The sequence below is a fragment of the Lactuca virosa genome, chromosome 4, assembly GCF_052849685.1.
Source record: "Lactuca virosa cultivar CGN04683 chromosome 4, Lactuca_virosa_CGN04683_v6, whole genome shotgun sequence".
NCBI lineage: Eukaryota > Viridiplantae > Streptophyta > Magnoliopsida > Asterales > Asteraceae > Lactuca > Lactuca virosa.
The window spans coordinates 85,687,121-85,713,954 of record NC_136429.1 but is presented as its reverse complement, the minus strand read 5'-3'; the positions used below and the strand labels follow the sequence as shown (position 1 = coordinate 85,713,954).

The following is a 26,834-nucleotide window of genomic DNA, read 5'->3' as shown; positions in this document are numbered from 1 at the left end:
CAATGTGTGGCTAAGGATAGCAAGTGCAGCTAATGCTATTTTGTATCGTGGAAATCGCAATTTTTTAACAAATGATTTGTTTTTGAATAATTATTGAAATGTGTAAATACTGTATCTGTTAGTTATTTAGTTTTTAATTTGAAATTTATAACTGTTAAATTTCTTTTGCACTACGAAAAAAAAGGCACCTATGTATATATAAATTTTCTAGGAATTTGTTTCCTAAGAAGTTCTTATGCATTTCCGAGGGATCCCCTAAATATTAAAAATAGTTTTATTTGGGAATTCATGGGAACGTATTTCTGAAAGAATTCCTAACAAAATAAAATAAAATAATGCGTCTAAATGACAGTTCCTTGAAAATCCTTCAGAAATTCCAATACCTCTAATGAAAATTTTTGTTGGAGGCTTTTACTCATAAATTCCTAACAAATATTGTGTTTTATCGTTACATGAAGATCATCTTCGTCTTCATATGGAGGGAGCTTCGCAACATTTGTTGACTATGAACGGATGCAAGAACGGGTATGTTGTTATAATCATAATAAACAATATATGTTGCTATTATGGATAAAAATAAAGTATGTCGCTACTATTAATTATCAAATATCTTGTTATTGTGAAGTACATTCCTTATATTATGTTTGTGTACTGTCCATGATATGCATTAGGACACACACTCCAATTCCAATGCATCCAATCTAAACTTCCTAACATCCCAGGCAAATCATGTACATTTCCATGATGAACATACAACTTTTGTATGTCACTAGCAGTAGGACGACGCAAATATCGTGGACCATACAAAGACATAACAGTTATGCAAAATTCGTGAAGACTTTCTCGGGCGGTACGTGCGGACATCTTAAAACTTTCGTCTGGTGCATTAGGGGGGTGGCATATGCTAACATACGAAATACAGCAGTACATTTTTGAATTGGATCAAAGCCTAACGTACCTCTTGCGTTCGGGCGTTGCCTCATATACTCAGAAACTGAAGACACACCTTCTACAATATGCATAAATAAATCTTTATGCATCTTGAACCGTCGACGGAAATAATATCCTTCAAACAGAGCATTCTCGTCAAAATAATCGTGCATGAGACGTTGGTGGGTCGCTTCACGCTGTCTTTGGATATGTCTTCTTCGTTTACGTTGCGCATTGCTTGATTCAATGTTGTTCTAGCATATTACGTATAGAGAATATCGACTGTACTACACTATAAAAACATCGTCAGATGAAGACGACGAAGACGAAGACATTCTTTTTTGAAGGAATGATATTTTCTGTTTTTGAAGATTTGAAAATATGGTGATATTTGGAATACAAGATATATACATATATATAGACCCATCTTTCATTATATTTACACCAACTTCTACTTACATCATCTTTCATTACTCCTCCACCAACTTCTACCTAAACTAAATAAATTGCATATTTAAATGTTAACATTGATTTTTACATATTTAAATATTGCATTCTATTGTCAAATCTTGTTTTTTATAAATAAAACACACAATGCATTTAAAATTAAATTAAAAGAGTTGCATTAATTTTTAATATAAAATACGATTAAAACATAAAAATACGATTAAGACTTACTTTGTAACGCCCCGTTCCTCGTACGTATTTAATTTATTAAATGTCTTTTATAAAGAGCTACTCGGTGAATAGTAGCCCTAACTCGTCTAGTAGATGCCATGTTGGACGCGGGTTTTAAGTGATCTACTCGGCGAGTCCGCGCCTGGACTCGACGAGTAGGCCAGTCAGGAGGAAACCCTAACCTTTAGGGTTTGTACCCTATTTAAACGTCCTTATAGCCCCCATCCCAACCTCCAACACCCTTAAAGCGTTCCCCTCAAAACCCTAGCCTCCATTGGTGAGCTTGAGTGATTCCTTCTTGATTTTGAGTGTTTTGGTGTATTCTTGGAAGGGTAGAAGTGAAGGAAAGAGAGAAGGTGCAAAGGAGAAGAAGGAGATCCAGAAGCTAGCTTCCATTTGTTACTTCATCTGGTAATAAAGTCTCTACCTTGATCATTTTCCTAGTAGAACTTCATATATGCTTGTTTTGCCACTTTTGGGACATTTCAAGGTCCAAACTCGAGATTGGAGCTCCCTTAGGGTAGTGAGCTATAGATCTGGTCATCATTGAGCCCCAGGAGCTCAAAGTAGCTACCTTTATGCAAAGCAAGGCCTTGTTCCAAACCCTAGGTTCCCATTTCTAGCTTATTTTGGTGTTTTAGCTTCATACCTCTATGCATGCACGTAAAGTTGGCAACTTTACGTGTTATATTGGCCCTAGAGGCTCAGATCTATGAATTGGATGCACTGAAATCGATTAGAATCAACTGTTTAGTGAGGACATGCATAGGACTCGACGAGTTGTTCTTGGACTCGGCGAGTCGAAGCACAAATCCTCCCGATTTCTCCGATTTTGGAATTATGAGTTGAATCAGCGAGTGGAAGAGGACTCAGTGAGTTAGAACAAGGATCTGAAGTAGAGGGACTCGGCGAGTCCACGTCCCGACTCGGCGAGTCGAGTCACGAGTTAGAAAAGTGTGAGTCCGGGAACTTGGCGAGTTCATAGTAGGACTAGGCGAGTAGAGTCAACCAGGAAGTTGACTTTGACCAGGAAGTTGACTTTGACCAGGGGTAAAATAGTCATTTTACCCTGAGATTAGTATCAGTTTTTGATCTAGTGTTCATGGGATTTGTAGCCGGGGAGTTCCGGAGCAGTAGTCAGACAGTCTCAGATTTAGCACCTCAGCAGCCAGCGCTACGAGGTGAGTTTTCCTTCCAGTAGGAACGGGTCTACGGCCACAATGTCGGCCCGTTTAGTTAGCAGTGGTTCCGGACTTCGGTCCGATGCAGTAGTTCAGTGTGCTTGATGTCTTTGTAATTCAAGCATGTCTTTGTGTTATGTGTTCCGGACTTCGGTCCGATGCAGTATGCAGTATATGTGCTTATGTTAGTAGTTATGATTATGCTATGCTATGTTCAATTAGTTCCGGACTTCGGTCCGATGCAGTTTCCGGACTTCGGTCCAATGCAGAGGGCAAGGCCCTGGTTAGTTCCGGACTTCGGTCCGATGCAGTTTCCGGACTTCGATCCGATGCAGTGGGCAAGGCCCAGTAGTTGTTTTATATGTTATTGTATGGTATGTGGTAGTTTGGGGGAGCTCACTAAGCTTTGTGCTTACAGTTTCAGTTTTTTGGTTTTAGGTACTTCCGCTAGTAACGGGAAGAGCTCGAGATGATGGCATGGCATACACCACAGCTTCAGTTTATCCTGGGAGTTTTATTTAGACATTTTGATATGTTTTGATATGTTTTGACATTTTGATATGTTTTGACATCAGTTGATTTGATTAACTTATTATGACATTTTGAGACGCATGATCCATGGGTTTATCTTTTAAATATTTAATATTATGGTTTAGTAAAGTTTTCAAACGAAAATTTTTGGGTTGTATTTTTTGGAATGTTACATACTTCCTAAATACAACAATAAAACACGACTTAATACTGCATCTAAAACATAAAAGTACTACGGCTAATCCCAATTGTATTTTTTTAACAAAATCATTCTTTGCATTGTTAAAAATCCGACGATCCTCCTCGGACAAGTTGTCTCCCAGGGTTAAGAAAAAGCGTTAACGCACAGTTCTTTTCTTTCATCGCACAATTTCTTTCTTCATCTTTCCCAATTCCAAAAAATCGCCAATCTTATCGTCCGACCCTTTTATGTCTTTCCTTATCTCCTCCACGTCAGTCGACGAACTTTGTGTTCCTTTCAGTTTTCTTTTTGTTTTGTCTCGTCCGATACGCGCATCAAAAGATTGACTGTGGGTTGACTCCGAAGTTTTGGCTCGTTTGGACATCCTCGCGTAATCATCAAGACTTTTAGAGCTAGCCATTTTTTATTGCCCTTCACAACTCCCCAAAACGACTCATTGACAAAAGGTTTTCCGACTTTCACCTTGTAAATCTTTCGAACTTTAGCCATGACATCCACCTCAGTTGCACCGCTTTGGGGGTTTTCATCGCGTTCATGTATATGTCGTTGAACTCCATTGCGGCTCGGTTAGCGGTCCTCCACTTCGAGTAAAGTGACTCGGGGTTGCGGTACTTCTTATTTAAGCGGTTGCAAAAGTTATTCCAAACTTTTTGTTTGAAGGTTGTTGAGTCTTGGTCATTCCGGGGTGGATCGGGTCCTCCGACACATCTAGCAATGATTGAGCCGGTGCCCTCTCTTCATCATCCGTCCACCCTCTACATGGAGCCCTCCCTTTTCCTTTTTTGTGATAGTGGTTCTACTTCGGCCTCTTGAAATGATTCTTGAACGGGATCTTCAATGGGGCATTCATTAGAAGAATCGGTTGACTCGTCGAAAAGGCAGCGTGGTTGAGATTTGAAAGTTAGTTTGCGGTTGGGGTTGAGAAAAGAATTGAGTTTATTGAACCGTTTCAAACGGATCAAGATCCATATCCAGACGAGGTGTTTGTTGAGATTGGTTGTGGTAAAATCCCATTGGTTGAGAAGAGAACAGATTAAATGGAAACATTTTCGGAGCCATTGTAGGAAAGTAGAAGCTAGCGGGAGAGTGGATTGGTTGATCAAATGATGTCGATAACATGGTGGTGATGGAAGGTTTGGGGATGGAAGGCTTGGTGATTAAGTGTTTGGAGGTGGAAGGTGTAGTGATGGAAGGTTTGAAGATTTGTTTTTGTTGGTTCTTGGGGTTTTTTTTGTTTGAGATGAATACATTTTTTTCTTGAATTGAGAGAGTTTGTGAGAGATATATGATATTTTGTGTGTGTTAATTGGTGAGGGTGGTGTTTAATTTATATTAGTTAAATGGTAGTTGAGTATTTATTTAATTATTTTTTTTATTAAAAACGTTTTTTTTAAATCAAAGTTAAGTTGTTGAGATATTTATGCAACAATTAATATATAGATTATGGAGTCAACAAAGCATTCATGTAGATTGTTGAGATTCAATCAATTCGCTACAGTCAAAATACATGCAAAAATAAAGATGCAATCCGGCCGAACCCATTGACTCAATCTCAACAAGCTACATGAATGTTTTAGAGTAAATTACACGAATGCTCCCTATGGTTTAGGGTAATTTGTACGTTTGGTCACTAACTTATTTTTCTAACTCGGAAGGTCCCTACTGTTTGTTTTTGTTACGCGCTTGGTCCCTACTGTTTGTTTTTGTTACGCGTTTGGTCCTTATCTTATCTAAAAAGACTATTATTTAAATAGGGAAAAATGGTGGGGTAGGTAAGGTAGGGTGAGGGGTGGGGTGGGGTGGGGTTGGGGTGTTTTTATTTAAATAAATTAAAATTCAAGGGAAAAATAGTCTTTTTAGGTAAAGACAAGGACCAAGCGTATAACAAAAACAAACAGTAGAGACCTTCCGAGTTAGAAAAATAAGTTAGGGACCAAACAAGCAAATTACCCTAAACCATAGGGACAATTCTTGTAATTTACTCAATGTTTTATTGACTCATAATCTATATATTAATTGTCACATAAATATCTCAACAACTTAACTTTGATTTTAAAAAAATAAATAAATAAATATCCAACTACCATTTAACTAATATAAATTAAACACCACTCTCACTAATTTACACAGAAAATACCATATATATCTCACAAACTCTCTCAATTGAAGAAAAATGTATTCATCTCAAACAAAAAAACCCCAAGAACCAACAAAAAGAAATCTTCAAACATTCCATCACTACACCTTCCACCTCCAAACACTTTATCACCAAACCTTCAATCCCCAAACCTTCCATCACCACCATGTTATCGATCATCATTTGATCAACCAATCCACTCTCCCGCTAGCTTCTACTTTCCTACAATGGCTTCGAAAATGTTTCCATTTAATATGTTCTCTTCTCAACCAATGGGATTTTACCACAACCAATCTCAACCAACACCTCGTCCGGACATGGATCTTGATCCATTTGAAACGGTTCAACAAACTCAATTCTTTTCTCAACCTCAACCGCAAACTAACTTTCAAATCTCAACCATGCCGCCTACTCGACGAGTCAACCGGTTCTTCTGATGAATGCCCCATTGAAGATCCCGTTCAAGAATCAATTCAAAAGGCCGAAGTGGAACCACTAGCACAAACAAAAAAAAAACAAAAAAGGAAAGGGAGGGCTCCATGTAGAGATTGGACGGATGATGAAGAGAGGGCATCGGCTCAATCATTGCTAGATGTGTCAGAGGACCCGATCCACGGGAATGACCAAGACTCAACAACCTGCAAACAAAAGGTTTGGAATAACTTTTGCAACCGCTTAAATAAGTACTGCAACCCCGAGTCACTATACTCGAAGTAGAGGACCGCCAACCGAGCCGCAATGGAGTTCAACGGCATATACATGAAGGCGATGAAAAACCCCCCAAAGCGGTGCAACTGAGGTGGATGTCATGGCTAAAGTTCGAAAGATTTACAAGGCGAAAGTCGGAAAAGCTTTTGTCAATGAGTCGTTTTGGGAAGTTGTGAAGGGCAATCAAAAATGGCTAGATCTAAAAGGTCCTGACGATTACGCGAGGATGTCTAAACGAACCAAAACTTCGGAGTCAACCCACAGTCAATCTTCTGATGCGCGTATCGGAGGGATTGACCTCAACAACGACTATCCTTATGAAGTTCCAACTCGTCCTATGGCACAAGACAAAGCAAAAAGAAAACTAAAAGGAACACAAAGTTCGTCGACTGACATGGAGGAGATAAGGAAAGACATAAAAGGGTCGAACGATAAGATTGACGGCTTTTTGGAATTGGGAAAGATGAAGAAAGAAATCGTGCGATGAAAGAAAAGAATTGTGCGTTAACGCTTTTTCTTAACCCTGGGAGACAACTTGTCCGAGGAGGATCGTCGGATTTTTAACAATGCAAAGAATGATTTTGTTAAAAAAATACAATTGGGATTAGCCGTAGTACTTTTATGTTTTAGATGCAGTATTAAGTCGTGTTTTATTGTTGTATTTAGGAAGTAAGTCTTAATCGTATTTTTATGTTTTAATCGTATTTTATATTAAAAATTAATGTAACTCTTTTTATTTAATTTTAAATGCATTGTGTGTTTTATTTATAAAAAAACAAGATTTGACAATAGAACGGAATATTTAAATATGTAAAAATCAATGTTAACATTTAAATATGCAATTTATTTAGTTTAGGTAGAAGTTGGTGGAGGAGTAATGAAAGATAATGTAAGTAGAAGTTGGTGGAAATGTAATGAAAGATGGGTATATATATATATATATATATATATATATATATATATATATTGTATTCCAAATACCACCATATTCTCAAATCTTCAAAACAAAAAGTATCATTCCTTCAAAAAAGAATGTCTTCGTCTTCGTCTTCGTCGTCTTCATCCAACGGTGTTTTTTATAGTGTAGTACAGTCGGTCTTCTCTATACGTAATATGCTAGAACAACATTGAATCAAGCAATGCGCAACGTAAACGAAGAAGACATATCCAAAGACAGCGTGAAGCTGCCCACCAACGTCTCATGCACGATTATTTTGACGAGAATGCTTTGTTTGAAGGATATTATTTCCGTCGACGGTTCAGGATGCATAAAGATTTATTTATGCATATTGTAGAAGGTGTGTCTTCAGTTTCTGAGTATATGAGGCAACGCCCGAACGCAAGAGGTACGTTAGGCTTTGATCCAATTCAAAAATGTACTGCTGTATTTCGTATGTTAGCATATGTCACCCCCCCCCCCCCCGATGCACTAGACGAGAGTTTTAAGATGTCCGCACGTACCACCCGAGAAAGTCTTCACGAATTTTGCATAACTATTATGTCTTTGTATGGTCCACGATATTTGCGTCGTCCTACTGCTAGTGACATACAAAAGTTGTATGTTCATCATGGAAATGTACATGGTTTACCTGGGATGTTAGGAAGTTTAGATTGCATGCATTGGAATTGGAGTATGTGTCCTAATGCATATCATGGACAGTACACAAAGGGCAATTATCATTATCCTACTGTCATACTTGAAGTTGTAGCCTCAGAGGATTTATGGATCTGGCATGCCTTTTTCGGTAGTGCCGGTTCGCTTAATGATATAAATATTCTCAATAACTCGCCAATATTCAACAAGGTGTATGACGGTACTGCCCCAGATTCGTCATTTGTACTCAGAGGAACGGAATACAAATTTGGGTACTATCTTGTGGAGGAGATCTATCCTGAGCTTTCTGTTTTCGTTAAAAGTTTGTCATGTCCGGATGACCCTCAAAGGTCTGAATTTAAAAGAGTCCAAGAAAAAGCAAGAAAAGATATCAAACGAGCATTTGGAGCACTTAAAAAGCATTGGCAGATAGTTGCAAAAGCATCAATGTTTCATGATACTTCTATTATGACAGAGGTGATGTATACATGTATCATATTGCATAATATAATAATAGAACATGAAGGAAACGCGATGTGTGTACGACGAAAATGAAGTCATCCCAGAGGCACAACCACTAGAATATGGTGGTCAGGAATGGATACAAAGAATGAGGATAATTCACAGTGCAGTAATCGATACCGATCTTCGCCGCCATTTGACCGATCATTTTTAGACGATGGACAATCTTGATCTAAATATACCACCGGAAGACAAATTTGAAGGCAAGTATTCGGAGGAAGACTCGTTGTTTTAGTGTGTTTTTTTATGAAGTGTGTTTTAGTTATGAAGTATGTTTTTATGTAGTAACTAGTAAGTCACGTTTTTAGGTTCATGTATGTTGGTGTTAAGTCGTGTTTGGCGTGGTTTGAATTATTAAATTGTGTTTTAGTTATGAAGTGTGTTTTTATGTAGTAAAACACGTTTTTAGGTCCGTGTCTGTCAGTGTTAAGTCATGTTTAGCATGGTTTAATTTATTAAATCGTGTTTTACTTATGAAGTGTGTTTTTATGTAGTAAGTCGCGTTTCTAGGTTCGTATACGTCGGTGTTAAGTCATGTTTAGCGTGGTCTGAATTATTAAACCGTGTTTTTAGGTACTTTATGTTGTAATTTATTGTAACTTTTTTAATTTTAATATGAAATGTTTGTGTTTTAAAAAAAATATACTTGATATTATATTAATTTTTTGTGGTTCAAAAAAATAAAATTTGTTAAATATTTATGCACAAAAAATGTTTCTATATTAAATAAAGTAATTTAATTAAACTAGAAAACAAAAATCAAAAAAAAAATACAATGCTAGGAGTGTCACTCCTTACCAAATAATAAGATTATGTATTAAATGGTTAAAAATAAGGTGCACTCCAAAATCTGACGTTGCAAAGTGTTAGAGCATCTCTAGCCCACTTTCATTTTCCATTATTTCCCCCATTTCTTTCCCCATTTTTTTCCTCATTCCTCTCCAACCTTACCCTATTTCTTCCCCTATTTTGGGGGAAATGAATAGTATAACACCATATTTGATGTTATACTATTCATTTCCCCAAAAATGGGGATGAACTTTGAGTTGTCGATTTTAGTCATTTTTTTATATATTTATACATTTCAGGTTTTTTTTATCTACAAATTATAATTTAAATGTAATATTTAATACTTATAATAGTGTTATATATAAAATTATATTAATTAATTATAAATATAAAGTTTTTTTTTGTTTATCAATTTCATATTAAAATTTAAATACATATTGAAATTTTAAAACACGATAACGTATTTTAGAAAAGCTTATAATTAAATGTTATAAATATAATCTTATTTATTTAATATTATTGTAATGAAAAAATATAGATTATATATTTATTAAAACCAAATTAATAGAATGGGTGTGTTTGACAATTTATATAAGTTAGAAGAATAAAACATACTTTTTGGGGGTAAAAATAAGATAAAAAATGGAGTAAGATTGGAAATGAAACACTATTTACCCCATTTTTTACTTCATCTTTTAGGAAAAAATAAAAATGAATTGGAGATGGTCTTAGAAGTGTTATCACTCTCTTTAACCTTACCAAACCTACTCGTAGGCACTAACCGTAATGTTTGTGCTGATACACCCACCGGACTATTAACTAAATATTCTTACACATAAATAAAAAAAAAAAAAAAAAAAAAAAAAAAAAAAAACCGGCCTAAAAGCTAAATAGACTTGCAAACAAAAACAATCAGAAGTGGTTTAAAAAGGCCCAAAATGTAAACCCAATATCCAAGGCGCACCCACGATAGTCTCCTGAGTCTTAACAACCAACTATGAACTAACTCTACCAATTACGATCTGCATCATTGCATGATATGACTTTGGCCATATTATTATTAACTTCTCTATAAGGATATGCATCATTGCATGATAAGCTTTTTTTTTTTTTTTGTATGATTCAATCGGACATTAGACAGTTAAATTTATTTTATTTTCATTAACAGCGTAAAAAATTTAAGCAACTTGTATATCTAAAAGATGCTAAAAATATCTTATTTACTTTTTAACAGGTTGTTTTTTTCATTTATTTTTAGATTATATCTGTAACTTAATTAAATTAAACACATCTTGATATATTTGACATTTTGTAACAATAACACATACAAACATAAGCATTGAGACATTTCATTCATCTCATTTTTCAAACTATCTAAACAGTTTTGATTCAAACTCAGCCTACTTTACGTTCAAACACCATTTTCAAATTCCAGCATTAAAAAAAAACGTTATACCACCTCTAAAAGGACATTACTTCAAGATTAAGCTATATAAAAAAATAGATAAAAAAAAAAAAAAAGAGGAAGATATTACTACATGTCACATGTGGTCATGGTTATTGGTTCATGAGCAATGATTGAGTTCATCCAAGCCAAACCACACATTCATGCTAAATTCTATCATCAACAGATTCCTCATATCTTAACCTATCTCATACACACCAACAATGTCTATTAATATAAACTATACTATACCTAACATAATTTCTTAAACAACAAATATCAATCAAATATGAATTCTTCTAAAACAACTAATCTTTTCATATTACTTAATCTAACTATTTTCACATGTGTCTCATCCACCAACCCACCATGCCCTCCAACATCTCTCCCTAAACCACCAACCAGTAGCAAGTGCCCTAAAGACACCCTAAAATTTGGTGTCTGTGGTGACTGGCTAGGGCTAGTTCATGAAGTCATTGGAGCTCAACCAGATAGTGAATGTTGCACATTGATTAAAGGTCTAGCTGACCTTGAAGCAGCATTGTGTTTATGCACAGCAATTAAGGCTAATGTGCTTGGTGTCCTTAAGGTTAATGTCCCTATTGCTCTTAGTTTGGTGCTCAATTCTTGTGGAAAGAAGGTTCCGGAAGGGTTTAAGTGTGAATGACATTTTTTTTAGTTTTAGTTCCTTGTCAACTGTCAAGTGTGTATTTGTTTGGATAATAATCAAGCAATTGTTTTAATATTGATTTAGAATTGATATTTTTTGTATCCCAAATAGAAAATAGAAAATTTTAAAAAAAAAAGGTGATGAAGGACCTGTGCTCATTGAGGTCTTAATAGAATGAAGACGCGATGATGGCCGATTCTGCTCTCACTTATGCGACCAAGGTGACGAAGGACCTGCACATTATGTAGATACAATGTATAATTTTGATTTTATTCTATATATTATTTAAAGTTTATAATTAATGAACTTTTGTTTACAAAAAAGGAAAAAAGTAAACATGATAGAAGCTCATCAAAACCAAATAACTTATAATAAATAATTTGTTCAGCTAATTTCGAAATATAAAATTTGAGTTTTAGACTATGTTTGATGGGCTAGTTGATAGTTGAAAAGCTAGTTGCTAGCTGATCAGCTAGCTAATAAAAATGACGTTTGAAAAGTCATTTTTATTTTTCGTTTGATAGTTGAAAAGCTAGCTGCTAACTGATAGACCGGGCTGAAATATGTAAAACGACATAAAAGGGTATGTTGAAGATTGAGTTTTTTTTTATAATTTATAAAGGGTATATTTGGAAAATAAAAACTCAACAAGCTCATTGAAACGCTAGTCTAAGTAACCTTTTAAAAAGCTAGCTTATAAGCTACTTTTTGGTTTGCCAAACATTATTTATTAAAAGCCAATGGTATTATCGACCAAAGGAAAAATAAAATAAATAACAAAAACTCACGGTTAATATTGCTTTTCCAGTAATATCAAGCTTCAATGAAGGTCCTTTAACATCAGTTTCCAAAAAGAAGTGTTTTCCCTTCACTCCTTCCGCCATTCCAATCTCTCTAATTTCCTGCAAGAATACAAAGGAGGGGTATAAGCGTAATTAAGCTAAAATCCATTACATGTCAAACTATCAACTTTATATGCTCTAACAATGTAATAACATCATTAAGTTGAAAAAGATCACTCACCAGAGCTTTCTCTATGGTGCTTTCAGTCAGCTTCAAAAAGAAGGAAAATTATTTAATTAGTAATTGTGAAATTTGTGTTATAATTTAAGACCAAAAATGTAAAGAAACATGTTTCTGAAACCTTCTTTCTTGGGGCTGTTATAAGTTGGGAGTTTGCCTCAGCATAAACAGCCATGTCATTAATGGCTGCATTGATCTTATCAAGTGTTAGCCTTCCTCTCATATACCTGCAAATGCATTTTACAATTTTAATTAAAATATGGCCCACAGGGTTGCAGTATGAAACTTCACACAGGATGATTGAAATTGAACTTACGATGACAAAGAGTCTAGTTCATTAGCAGTAATGTACCACAAAGGTGGGGACCCACGACCCTTTTTCTCCTATAATGTGAATAAAATGTTGTCAATGTTAGTCAGATTATAAATTATAAATTTATAACAAAGAAGTAAATTACAATTTTGGTCCCTGTGTATAGCTGATTTTTGCAATTTTGGTCCTTATTTGAGGTTTCGGTGATGTTTTTTGTTGTTGTTCCAAATAAAGCGACTATATTTTTGGGGACCAATATTGCAAAAATCAGCTATATAGAACCTCAAATAAGGACCAAAACTACAAGAGAAAACTATTGAGGATCAAAGTTGTAAAAACCAGTTATACTCAGGGACCAAAAATGTAATTAACTCTGCAATAAATGTCTTATATTTTGGTATGACAAGGTCATAGATAATAAAATATACAGGAGGGAAAGGGTTTCTTACTTTGATTAATGGTGCAGGATCCTCTTTGGGCTCTTGAATCCCAAAAGAATAATCTTGTTTTATAGGTTCCTCTACTGTGGAACTGGAACAAAATGTGAGCAAAATTAGGACTTCTAGTGCTGGATTCATACCAAAGAAAGCTGTGAACAATATTCTATGCAAGATAGACGAATAGATTAAGTCACCATGTGGTATTATCATGATGCATAACTTTTCCCCTTTCGGGCATATATGATGGCGCATACACAGACATACTCTGCAACTTCTGCTGCTGTTGTAGAGATGCTTTAATCAGCTTCTGCATACAGAACAAGAAGCATGAGTCAGTTTTAAAAGGATTGTAGTTAAGTAGGTCAACTTATACTGTTAGTGTTCCCAATACTTCTAAAAGACTAAAGCTATTTAGTACAGTGAAAGTTTTGTTAGTAATCACAAGAATTTGAATATGCATAACGAGTTATCTTATGGTTACATTCTGAAAACAGATTTTTAAAGCTATCATCACCCCTCCAATGTATCATTTGCTTCAATCAAACTAGTTAAGAGTTCAATGTTTTCAGTTCTTGGTATTAAATTCTTTCATATATCTTGTTATTCTTGTTTTGTTGTGGTTAGGTTGGACTTCTAGCCTTGAATTCAAAATATTATTTATGAACTTCTTATGTTACCTATGCATGTTTATTTACAAATTACATGGGTTAATCACTTAATTGGTTCGAATCCTACAGAGTACCCCAAAGAAACACAGGTTTCATCAAGTCGGTGGTTAACACCAACGCATAGGCAAAAATCTATACTCAAGAGGCATAGAACTGTTTTACTTTTGGATGAGCATTAAAACGAAAATGAATGAAAATCCCCTAATATCACATACAAAAATCCTTTTAAGCAACATAAACTAGGGCTGCAGCCGAGCCAAACTTACTTTAGCTTTCGGAATGGCTAGGGTTTCTTCGCGCAAGCGATCTTTGATCTGCTGTAATTGATGTTCCATGGCCTTCAGAGTTGTGTCAACTGCTGACAAATCGGTGATGCTGCTCGCAGGATACACTAACCAAACAGAGTAAAAACAACGTGAGAGCTGAAATTGAACGACGATTAAGAGCTTAAAAACGAAATTTTCCAGAATTTAGCTAGATCCAGTTTCTAAATACATAACTAAGCATACATACAATTTTTGTGGTGGATTGGAAGGAGTTTTGAGGTTTTACACAAACCGTGACTCCCATTGGGGAACCTTTTGTAGTTGAAGTGGACTTACTGTTACGGGCAACGACGAGATCTTGGAGCTCTGCAATGCGAGTGTTGAAGGATGAAACTAAAGAGTCCAGTGATAAGCCTGCTTGCTTGACATCCATGGCGATCTCTCCCCCTCTCTCTCTCACACACACACACATGTAGAAATGGCGGGAATATAAGTTCAGGTTTTTGGATGATTGATGATTATTTCGATGTCGCTCTCGGGCTGGGGCGTTTTTGGTAAAATCAATAATGGCTTTTTTTTTCTAAAATTTTCTACAAAAAAGTCAAGAAAATAAAAAATGTTGAGTTGACTGTGACAATCTTACAACTTAAGGCCCGGTTCAGTTTCTACTTTCTAGTATATATAAACCATCTTTTTTTTCTTTTCTCATTTTAACACAGCTTTTCCGCTAGTGTATATAATTTCTCTTTAAAAATGATGGTTGTAAACAACGACGATCTACCCGTATGGGTTAGTTATTTATCCCAATCTATGTATTTTATGTTTATAACCCGAAATTAGAACCTGTAACAATTAGTGATCGATTTCTGCAGTCCTTGAAAGGTTTTAACAGACTGATACCTACGAAAATGTAGATTCTCAAATCGTGGTCTGTGAAAATATAAATTTCCGCATGTCTTGAATATTATCGAACTATCAAATTGAATTTGGGCTTACCATGACACCCATGAAACAAATATTGTTGGCCTTGTTTAAACTTTAAAGTCTTATAGAGAGTTAGAGACGTAGAGTCTGTCTACCCAAAATGTTGGCCTCGTTATGCTTAATATTTGTACATCTGGATTCCGGAGGAGGGTTTAGCATGTTTTTTGGCTAATAAATTATAATAATTTTTGAATAAAAAACTAATATGTATACTTATATTTTACCACTAGGTTACGACCCGTGGGAATCATGGGTAAAAAAAATATAAAATTTTACTACATTTTGTTATAATATCCTGTGTGCTACATGGTTCTACAAATTAAAAAGAAAAGTAATTAAAAAATGAGTTACATAAAAATTTCTAATTTGATATTTTTGAATTCGATCTTACTAAATGAGCAAAAACAAAACGGATTCTATCAATCGAAAAGCCTATTTTCCTTCGATTAAACCAACGTTTATTTTCATAAAGATCATTTGCACCTTTAGTGATTTGTGGTTAATAACTTCCTTGTGTTTTTTGTTATCTTTTTGATCTCATATAACGGAGTAAAAATTAGTGAGTTAAGATTAAACCGAAAGATCATGGGTAAATATTATTCTCATATAAAAAAGTATAATTTTACGGAAAAGCAATTCAGAAAGCTTAACTCATGGCTAGATATTCTTAGAACCCAAGCTTGAATGAAAGAAATTCATACTATCACATGTCATGTTATCTTTTAATCTCACATCAAATTGACATCTTATGTTAATTAAATAGGATACTGTTAGAGTTCATTTTTTTTTAATACCCATACAAAAACCAACATTAATGATAGATAGTTTTCCTTTTGAAGTTATTTTGTCATCTTTGGGTAAAAAAAATCTATTTATTATATATTCTTATTACCAAATAATAAATAGGTGATAAAAATACAAATATAAAACATTGAAAAATAGCAATGACAATAATTTGGCAAGAGAACAATGATATCATAATTTCACTCCCTTATCTAATGCATTCAGTGAGTTCAAAGAGAACTTAAAGAAGAAAACAAATATATATATAGGGAAGGTTATTTGGAAAACAAAAAAAACCCTAAAAACCCTTAAAAATCATAAAAATGCATAAAAAAATACCTAGAGATCACAAAACTTTTTTTGACATTTTTTATGAAAAAATCGCAGGTTTTTAAAGAAATTCGCTGAAATAAAATTCGAAAAAAAAATTATAAAAAAAACAAAAAAAATTGATTTTTTATTTTTTTTTCAACGAATTTTAATAAAAAGCTGCGATTTTTTATAAAAAAAAAAATTTGTGATCTCTAAGTATTTTTTTTTATGCATTTTTATGATTTTTAGGGTTTTTTGTTTTCCATAGAACGTATATATATATATATATATATATATATATATATATATATATATATATATATATATATATATTGATGCGACCTGGCTCCGAACCACCTGCTCTGAGAAGATGTTTCTACGCCGGAGACGGACCTGCTAGGTCACAACAGACAAGGCCATTAGAGCCGCCCCAGGGACTGTGCCCCGGGAGCGGGCTCCGACGGTCAAGTTAGATCATCTGGAAGATCTGAGATGGCTTTCTTTAGCTAGGGAGGACCATCTTGGTGCTGGTGGTAGTGTATGGTGGCTGACGGCGGCGGGTGGCGGCTGGGCCACCCGGCCGGAGTATAGGGCGGCGGCTGAGCCAAGGGGAAGATCCCCCTCCATGGAGGAGGTACTGTTCATTATATAGGGGACAATTAGGTCAAGGGGAATTAGGTCAGGCCTTGGGCCAGCCCAATTCAGGCCCAGCTAGCAAGGAGCTGGGCGGGGCTGGCGAGCGCGCACCCGGCAAGGCTGGCGGGCGCGTACTAGGAAAGGCTGGTAAGGGAGCGCCAGGAGAATCCCCAGCGAGGCTGGCAAGGGAGTCTCCAGCAAGGCTGGCAAGGGAGAGCCCGGTTAGGGAGCGCCAGGCTGGGCCTGCAGGGAAGTCCCCAACGAGGCTGGCAAGGGAGTCCCCAGCGAGGCTGGCGGGAGCGCACCAGGCAGGGCTGGCTCGCTAGAGTAGTCTAGGCCATGCTAATGGACCATATATCATCAAGTCCCCCAGTCTGATGTTATTGGTACGCGGCCAATGACATCGGACTGGACTTAGTCATATAAAGCAGCAGGAGAGTCCCCAGCAGGGCTGGCGAGGGAGAGCCAGGGCGGTCCAGCAGGAGAGTCCCCTGCAAGGCTGGCAAGGGAGTACCAGGCGAGGCTGGCGCGCCAAAGCTCTCCAGGCCAAGCTAATGGACCATATATCATCAAGTCCCCCCAGTCTGGTGTTATTGGTATGCGGCCAATGATATCGGACTAGACTTAGTCAAATAAACCGTGCGTCGTCAAGTCCCCTTAGTCTGATGTGATTGGGTTGCTGCCAATCGGGTCAGACTAGATAAAGCACCAATACAATAAATAATAAAGAGAAATGACCGAACCTCGCCCACAAGAGTCGTGGGGTTGTGCGAAGAGCCAAGCATTACTTATGCAGCTTGAGCTGACTTGATACTCCTTTTTTGAGAGGAGTGCGAGCCGATCTGTGTGATGTAACGTAAACTGTTTTTGCGATAATACAGGTCGAGGCCGCTAAAGAGTGTTACGCGACACTTATGTCGATAGGATGTCGGGCTGGGGTAGCTAAGAAGCGTAACCTCGCCACACAGTCTCTAAGACCGTTGTCGAGCTCCGAAGTCTGTAAATAAATACAACGCACTTAGTCCATGATTCCCGCGTTCCAGTCACAGCTGAAAGTTGTTAATAGAAATAGACGTTCTGAGTGTCGCACGCGCACCTCGGTGAGGGGGACGAGACCCGCAGCCAACACCGGGTGGGGAGTTATATTTTTATGCCCGCTGAATGGGAACTTTGAGTGACTGGTCAGCGGTGCACACTTCGTAAGTCCCCTGTAAATTCTTTACAGACCGAGCTTTTGCTCCGCGAGCTTACTATTGGCGCACTCTGAGTGGCGTGGCGCTGGAGCGATTATCTGAAAAGACAACTCGATCAAATAGTTAGTATTTTTTTCTTAAAATAATAAATTGATTCATATTTCCTGTTGTGATTTTCTCTAAACGCTTCACGAGTAGCAGTAGCAGCGTACTACTCTTCTCCATCCCCCCTTTTTTTTCTTGAAAATGTCGCTAGAGTTCGAGTCGCAACGCATTCCGTTGATCGGAGCTTGCGGTGCGCGAGTATTACATTGCTGATTTTATTTTGCAAAACTGATCCATAAAATGCCAACTTGAGAGGAGCCGAAGGCGAATGTTGCAACCTAGTAAAGAAAAAAGGCCCACTAGGATAGAAAGCCCAAAAATAGGAAATATTGAACCCATTTTGCCCTATCATCGGCCCGCTTGGTAAATTGAAATGACCAGCCCAAGTTTCTACTTTTTTTTTTTAAAAAAAATTTCGAGTTGATCCTGGCTGCAAAGAGTTTTCTGAGAATATATTTTATTGGGCTGGATCACAACACACGAGTTTTGAGTGGCTGGTCTTGTTTTGCAAAATTAGCCCACATATGAGATGGCCCATGAAAAGGCTTAAGACGAGCCCAAGATATTTTGCTGTAGCCCAATTAAGAAATGATCAACCTAATTTTCTTTGTGGGCTGATTGTAGAACGTGGGTATGAAGGGTACAACTGTGCCCCACCATTTTTCCCAGGTTTGAAGAAAAGGGATCTATCAGCTAGTGCTCGACGTAGAACGAACAAAATCAAGGATCGCATTTTGCTGGAGTTCCATCAGATGCAAACGTCGAATGGTCCTGGTGGTTCGTTGCCGGAGATTTGGAGCAGTTGGGTCAACGATTGGAGGTGCTCAGAAGCAAGGAGCAGTCAGACGGCGATGATGGTTCTCGAAGATGGAACGACCGGCGACAGGAAGAACAAGCCTCGCCGGCAGCGCAGGTCTGTTTGGCGGCAGGATGTGGTTGAAGGTAGTACAACGGTGAGTGTTGTTTGTGGCGATTGAAGCTGAGAATTCCATTGCTGTTGGTTACGTTGTAGCTTTAGGTACCGGCGAGACCTGGTCCCGTGAAAGCATTCAATTTTTTCGTGAGATAGCTTCGGTTCCGGTGGCCTCTGGCGGGGGTTGAAGCGTCAGCGCCTTTAATGGCGTTTTGGAGCTGTTGGGTTGCCATTGAAGATGTTCGGCGACGAGACTGGCGGTGTTGTGACTCCGGTGAGAGAAGTTGGGATCCGGGGAGGCTTTGACTGCCCGATAAGATGCGCTGACCGGGTGGGTCCCGCTTTTCTTTCTTATTCTTTCAAATTGTACAGGGCCACACGAATTACTATTTCTAAATCTACAAATCATGTATAGAGTGTGGGGTCTAACTGCTCCCTATCCCTTTTTTCTTTTTTCTTTTTTTTGCTGGTGACAACATATCACCACTCCAACTTTGTACTTTTTTTTTGGCAGTAACTGTGTGTAAGTTGTTAGCTGTAAACTGTAAAATTAGTGAGTATCCTTTAAGTTTGATAAAGATAATGAGATAATATTTGGTAAAGGATACCCATGACTTTTCCCTCATTAACCATGAAGTATCGATTTTACAATCACTTTTCTTGCAGAACTTCTCTCTACCCCTCTCTCTCTCTCTCTCTCTCTTTACTATGAAGCAAATTTTAAGAAGGGTAGGGTAAATCTTGGAGGTAAAAAATATGGTTTAACTAGTTTTGGAACATATGAAAATCACAACATATCTATAAGGATCAAATATTCATAGAAATGTGCACATAACTTGAGTAAACTAAAAAAAATCATGAAAACCTCTTCTTGTTTTGTGTTCGATCTTAGTTTTTTTTTTTTAAGAAGAAGACACCAAATGAACAACTTGGTAAATGTACAAGCATCCCAACCCTGGTTACAAACAAGTGTTGCAGGGAGTGAAGTTGTATGCAGAAAAAAAAACTCACTGTGTAGAGATTTTCTGATTATGTATGAGGCAGAATTTTATAAAAATTTCTTCTCTACTCAAGTTACAGAGCAAAACACTAAAATGTGATTGTAGAGAAAATCATAATGTATATGAAATTTTTTAAAAATATATGAACTGAATCTGGAAGTGAGGTAAAAGCCCATGAGAAACCTCTTTCTTTTTCTTTTTCCAAGCTTCTAAAGAAAAATACCAAATAAGCAACAAAAGTTTCTTTTCTCCCAAACTTGCCGAAATATCCCATATTATAAAAAAACGGATCTAATGAAGTATGCTTCTCATAAGACTTCCTTTTCTTTTTAGCTTGTTCAAAAAGCCAACAAAATACGAGGGAGAAAACAGATCTGGAAAAAATTTCGTTTTCTTCCTCTAAGCTTCTAAAGGAAGCACTAAATACACAACTTGAGAGAAGTTGTATACATAAAGTTTCAAACTAAGGATGATTTCTTTGATGAAAGCAACTGGAGTGGAGTAATTAACCACGAAAATTTCTTTTCTTTCTCAAGTTGTTTGATAAAATACCAAAATAAAAACGGAAATGGGTTAAGAACTCATAAGAGTCTCTTTCTTCATGACTTGCTGAAGGAACCTCAACATATAAACAAAAACGGATCTAATAAAGTTTTATTTTCATTAAACGTTCTTTACTCTTCAGCTTGTTTCCATTTCTAAGCTTCAAGAGGAAGCACCAAATAAACAACTTGAGTGAAGTTGTACATGAGAAATCAGGAACTAAAACCGTTTTTCTTGAAAATGAGCAAGCAAAAGAGGCAAAGACTTGTAAAATATTGTTTGTTCTTCATCTTGCTGAATAAAATTCGAAAATATGAACAAAGATGGGGAAAAACTCATAAAAACCTCTTTTCTCCCCAACTTAATGAACAATCCATCGAAATATAAACTGAAAAATGGATCTAATAAAATCTTTTAAAACTTGAGAGTTGCTCAAATGAACTAAAATCGAGCATATTTAGACATCTGAACAACAAACAAAGTAGATATAACGATCTGAACAAAAAACTCAACAGATCTTGAGATATGAGCAAAAAAATGGGCTGATCAAAAGATTCATACGAAAAACTAAGCAGATCAATAGATCTGAACGAAAAACTCATCAAAATTTCTCTTCTCTTCATCCTACTCAAGAAACCCCCAGGATATGAACCAAAAAACGATTCTAAGAAGGTTTTTGCAGCTTGGGGAGTGTTTGAGTGAAGGAAATCATATAGATCCATAGATCTGAACTAAAAAACGTGATGGATCTACAGATCTGAAAGATTGTGAGGCTCATTTGGACAGATCTTATCAAGAAACAAGAAGATCTGAACAAATGAGGAGAGAAACGAACAGATCTAGGCAAACCTAATGTGAAATACAACAGATCTGTTCAGATTTGAGAGAAAACGAGCTTGAAACCAACTGAGGCTTTTGCTACTTGCTCGAATCCGGGATGGCGCCAAATGATGCGACCTGACTCCGAACCACCTGCTCCGAGGGAGTGCTCCTACGCCGAAGATGGATATGCGAGGTCACAACAGACAAGGCCGTTAGAGCCACCCCAGGGACTGTGCCCCGGGAGCGGGCTCCAACGGTCAAGTTAGATCATCTGGAAGATTTGAGATGGCTCTCTTTAGCTAGAGAGGACCATCTTGGTGGTGGTGGTGGTGTATGGTGGTTGACGGCGGCGGGTGGCGGCTGGGCCACCCGACCGGAGTATAGGGCGGCGGCTGAGGCAAGGGGAAGATCCCCCTCCATGGAGGAGGTACTGTTCATTATATAGGGGACAATTAGGTCAAGGGGAATTAGGTCAGCTCGGTGCACAAATCTGTATCTCTTAGGCCCCGCCTGTCTCTGGGCCTCGCCCGCTAAGCATATACAAGCATATAACATAACACGTATCATAAAGCTAAACATACTCTACTGTACTACTGATTTAAGGCCTCGCCTAACTTGGGTCTCGCCCAAGTCCTGCTACTAGTGAGTCATGGAACCCCGTCCCACACTCCTGCTGGTAGTGAGATACAGTCCCCCACCCACACTCACCTCTCCACTAACTCGGGCCTCGCCCCTGCTCTGCTACTAATGAGATACGGAACCCCGTCCATACTCGGCTAGTGATGAGATACGGGACCTCGCCCGACTGACCTCCCTACCAGGCACATACAAGTATCACAAAGACAACAAGTATAACTACACATACACTACTGCCCCAGGTACCACCCGGCATCGGACCGAGATCCGGAATAACATACTAGCATACCATGCCTACGACTAACCCCCAGGTCTTCCTACTCATAACTACATGGGTCGGCATTGTGGCTGTAGACCCATTCACACAAAGGGAAACTCACCTTGCACTGCTGAAGACCTGCTGATACTCTTCTGGCTGCTAGCTGGCAATCCCCCGGACTGCTGATCCTTCAATTCCAGAACTATCAATACCCCAAAGTAACACTTAGACCACAATGTTCCAAAAGTCAATCCAGGTCAAAGTCAACCTCCAGTTGACTATGACTCGTCGAGTTGCTCTACCAACTCGTCGAGTCCATGCTTCTCCAACTCAATACAACCACCGATCCTACCCGTCGAGTCTAGCAAGAACTCGACGGGTCCTCCTTCAATCTTACAATCGGGACCATCTTCAACCGACTCGTCGAGTTCATCTCCCTCTTATGAATGTCCAGACTATGACTCGCCGAGTTGTATGAACAAATCGTCAAGTCCATCTTCATAAACTAAGAAGATTGCCTTAGACTCGTCGAGTTCCTCGTTGAACTCGCCGAGTACGATGAACTTCATACCCGCTATGGACCCAGAATGGCTGAGTCCCATACCAACTCAACACATCCCCTTTAACAGAAGGGTTTTGGGGCAAGAAAGCAGACTGACTCACCGAGTCCCTCTATGTCTTATTCTATATAGACTATTTCTAAGCCAAACAGCTTCTCCTAAAGGTAGATCCAACCTCCTGGAGCATGATTTCCACGTAAAGTTGCAACCTTTACGTGTGAATAGTTCCCAAAAGTCAAAACTAAACTACAAGGAAGGGTTTTACTATGGAGGAGGGCTTCAAGCCTTAAAAGCTTGAGACTTTAATGCATTAGGGACCTTGGGGAGTCCAGATCTGAAGTTGCAAACTTCAGATCGTGCCCAATGCAAGCACTAGCCACAAATGTGCTAGAAAAGGCCATGAAACTCAAGGTGAAGAGATCTATCAAATGAATGCTCAAGGTAACAACTTGTTACCTCCTATTAACTGCCAAACTGAGGTAGATGCTGAATCTAAACTCTCCTCCTCGTTCCTTGCTTCCAATCTTCCAAGAATGCACCACAAAACAACCTTTAGCTTTTCAATGCTCAAGAAATGGAGTTGGGTGGCTAGGGTTTCGTTTCTGGACTTGAGAGAGTATCAAGGATGCTGATGAAAGGTTATAATGTTCTTTAAATAGGGTACAAGACCCGCATTTAGGGTTTCCCAAACCCAAACCAACTCGTCGAGTCAGTCTTCAGACTCGTCGAGTAGGTCACTTAATTCGCGACCCAAATCGCGATCCTACTCATCGAGTCGCTCCATCTACTCGACGAGTTGCTTCTTCATTCTAAGGTTTTCTCCCCTTTAAAGGTCTCCTGAATTCGGGGTGTTACAACTCTCCCCCACTTAAACTAGACTTCGTCCTCGAAGTCCGCTACGGCCAACACTCCTGCAATCTGCCCTCACGACATTTCTGCCCGGTGAATACATCTTCCACTCGATCCGAATCTCGAGAGATCACTTTCATTGAACTTCGCCCGATCATTCAGCCAAAACTAATCCTCGAAGATAAGAACCTCGCGAGCACTCTACTCACCAACAATCCTGAGAACACGACTCTTTCCCAACTGATAATCCTTTCGGTACTCCTTGAGTACTTATGTTGGACATCCTAGGGGTTCACCCCTTTCTCTTGCGCGATCACTGGCCTTTCCAAGGCAAACTTCCCAAAAACAACAACCTTTACTTCCTCGGTGAAGGACATACCCTTCGTTGAACCTACCTTTCCAGCCACTCCCAGTGCTGGTCACTTCACTGATACATACTGAGTGCTTTCTCTTTCTCTATACTGATGCTGAAAACCCCTCCCAGCGGATGGATCAGATAATCTTTCGAGTAATAGACTCATCTCTGCAACGGTTAGACTCATACGAGAGCTGCGCAACAGAGTCAAATCACTCACTCTGAGATTATTTAATCATGTTGTGAGGGGCCTAGCACCTCTCAGTCAACCAATCCACTTCCACTCTCGAATCCTCTTATCGATGTCCCTGACTGAAGGTTCTGTTGTCTCTTATCCGCTCTCCGGATGTACCGAGACCGCCCCGGTCCCAACTAATCTGCCATCACCTTGACTACCAGACTCCTACCGGTTATTGAACTCAAACTCCATCTCTCAGTCGCTCTCAGCGACTTCCGAAGGAAACTTCGGCTAACTAAAACTGCTCTGTCTACCTTGCCACTCTGGCTCTCTAAATCCTAGGATCCTCGATCCCCTATCTTGACTCTAAGGTCCTACAAGGTCCCACCTGCGCTGCTAAAATCTTACGGGCCTCACCCACGGGTCTCACCCAAACTATATCTAGAGCGGTCTCTACCTCTAGTCTCACCTGTACTGCCACTAACATACGGGCCTCGCCCACGGGTCTCACCCAACTGTATACTGGAGTGGCCTCCCCCTCAGGTCTCACCTATCTAGGGCTATGCAGGCCTTTCTCCACACTGAATCTCAACGAACTATGTCTACCTGATCCTGATCATACTAACTAGGAGTTACGGGCCTCACCCACACTCTGCTAACTAGGAGATACGAGCCCTCGCCCACACTCCTCTATCTAGGAGATACGGGCCCTCGCCCACACTTCTCTAACTGGCTACTAACAAATGTTGCGGCTATCCCGCAGTCTTACCGCACTCCCCATAATGTCTCTACACTGACTACTAATCCGAAAGCATCCCATGTCGGACATTCACTCAATCTGCATCTTGACTCACTCGAGTCTTGCTGGCGATCCTCCAACCTGGTTTTCCAAACCAGCTATCGTCTAACGTGATTACTATGGTCCTCCTGTAGCCTCACTACTCTTCCCGTACTGTCTACCTACTGGTGAATGCTACGGCTATCCCGTAGTCTTACATCCTGGCTAAAATCACGTCCTGCCGAGAAAAACTTCAACCTTGTTTCCAAACCAATCATCTACTGATCGCTATTACACGAACTCAACAATGGGAAGTTTCCCAAACTCCCAACTCACGCGTTTCTCATTCCGAACAACCACTCGGACTATTATCCTGCTCAACAAAGTTGCGAACTCATCCCAACTCCTCACTTACTTCTGCTCCTGAATACTTGGAGGGTTCTCCCCCACTTTGATTCAACTAGCTCCTTACAGCTTACTGTCTGGGAAGGATTCCCATTTCTTCTTACCACTCCACGATCGTTCTGCTAAAAACTGATGCTTACCGCTGCTAGTGCTCCAAAACTAACCAATACCGTGACGCTACCACCCCCTGAAAACTAGAGAAATACTTTCCGAGTCCCAAATCACACTTGCTACAGTGACTGCATCCTGAGGACCTGCTCAAAAGGGAGACATCTTCGAACTACTACTCTAACATCCGTGGTATGCAAATGGCATATAACTCATTCATAGGCAGGAAATATAATATTCTGAAATACACTTACTAACATTGATGCAGTACCATAACAATAAAATCATCACAGAAAGGAGAATTCAAATTACATACTATCGATCTATTCGGCTCGATCTTTACTTCATGCAGAACGATGGACGTTGAAACCTAGACTCTCTCCGCCACCAAATCAGGACAACGAGACTTGAAATGACCTGGCTGGTAACAATGGAAACATATTTGATTCTTCTTACAATCCCGATGCACATGCCCTCTTTCTCCACACTTGAAACACCTAAACTTGTGACAAGAAAACCCATGGGTTCCCCCACACTTGCCACACACCTCCATGCCTCCCTGACTCTCAACATCCAAACCAACCAAGTTGGGTTCTCCACCTTCTTCCAATTGTCCTGTGGTGAGTACTCGCTTCCTTTTTCCGATCTGCCTATCCAAGCCAATCTCCTGTTCCCGAGTTACCCCGACCACCCCGTCAACTGTCTGAACAGTCGTTGTCTGACCCTGAAGCCCATCGGTTACCCTATCAGTAACACGCTCAATAAAGTCGGGTAACTCCTCGCGTACGGCTCGCGAAACCTCCACAACAATCCTATCATGTAATGGACTCTCCTGGAGGCAAGGTGCGTAACCCACCTCCGATCCCTGACGACAAGAGCTAATAACCGGATCCTTCCTCCCGATGGATCCCATAGATCCATAAACATCGGGCCCCAGAGGAGCCCCTAACTTCCCCGCAGCAATCTCGGCCCGGAAGGACTCGAGGCGGCTATCCAAAAGCTCCAAAATTCCCTCCTTGACTGTACCGAAAATCAAAGGAGTCCGATCCAGAATACTGCGCGTAATCTCAGTTGATACAAACTCTCTCATCTGCTCATCGAGCTGCTCGGTCCCTGAACCCGAGCCTGATCCCTCTCCGGCGCCTGATCCGCCAACTGTTCTACCCCGTAGTGTCACCATTCTACATCATATCATAACTACCATTAGCATGCACATCTCTACTGAGGGATCACACTCAGACTACAAGTTCCCCGGTTTCATCTCAGCCCTTCTTGAATCGAGTACATATCCTCTGCTTTCAGTAGTATGGGCCCCTAC

General features: G+C 39.0%; 3 protein-coding genes across 3 annotated transcripts; 2 read left to right on the top strand and 1 right to left on the bottom strand.

Moving 5' to 3' along the window:
• Window positions 1-7,865: 7,865 nt before the first annotated feature.
• LOC145104733 (uncharacterized) lies at window positions 7,866-8,637 on the top strand. The gene is made up of 2 exons (XM_079041926.1): window positions 7,866-8,438; window positions 8,488-8,637. The coding sequence occupies exons 1-2, from the start codon at window positions 7,866-7,868 to the stop codon at window positions 8,635-8,637; spliced, it is 723 nt and encodes a 240-aa protein (XP_078898052.1).
• Window positions 8,638-10,957: 2,320 nt separating this feature from the next.
• Window positions 10,958-11,461, top strand: LOC145106084 (putative lipid-binding protein At4g00165). Its single transcript, XM_079043130.1, has one exon. The coding sequence runs from the start codon at window positions 11,006-11,008 to the stop codon at window positions 11,381-11,383; it is 378 nt and encodes a 125-aa protein (XP_078899256.1). The 5' UTR covers window positions 10,958-11,005; the 3' UTR covers window positions 11,384-11,461.
• Window positions 11,427-14,638, bottom strand: LOC145106083 (spindle/kinetochore-associated-like protein). Its single transcript, XM_079043129.1, has 9 exons — window positions 14,433-14,638; window positions 14,097-14,221; window positions 13,357-13,469; window positions 13,172-13,253; window positions 12,726-12,793; window positions 12,531-12,636; window positions 12,410-12,439; window positions 12,175-12,288; window positions 11,427-11,619 (listed from the first exon to the last, which is right to left on the bottom strand). The coding sequence occupies exons 1-9, from the start codon at window positions 14,566-14,568 to the stop codon at window positions 11,542-11,544; spliced, it is 852 nt and encodes a 283-aa protein (XP_078899255.1). The 5' UTR covers window positions 14,569-14,638; the 3' UTR covers window positions 11,427-11,541.
• Between the last annotated feature and the right edge of the window lie 12,196 nt (window positions 14,639-26,834).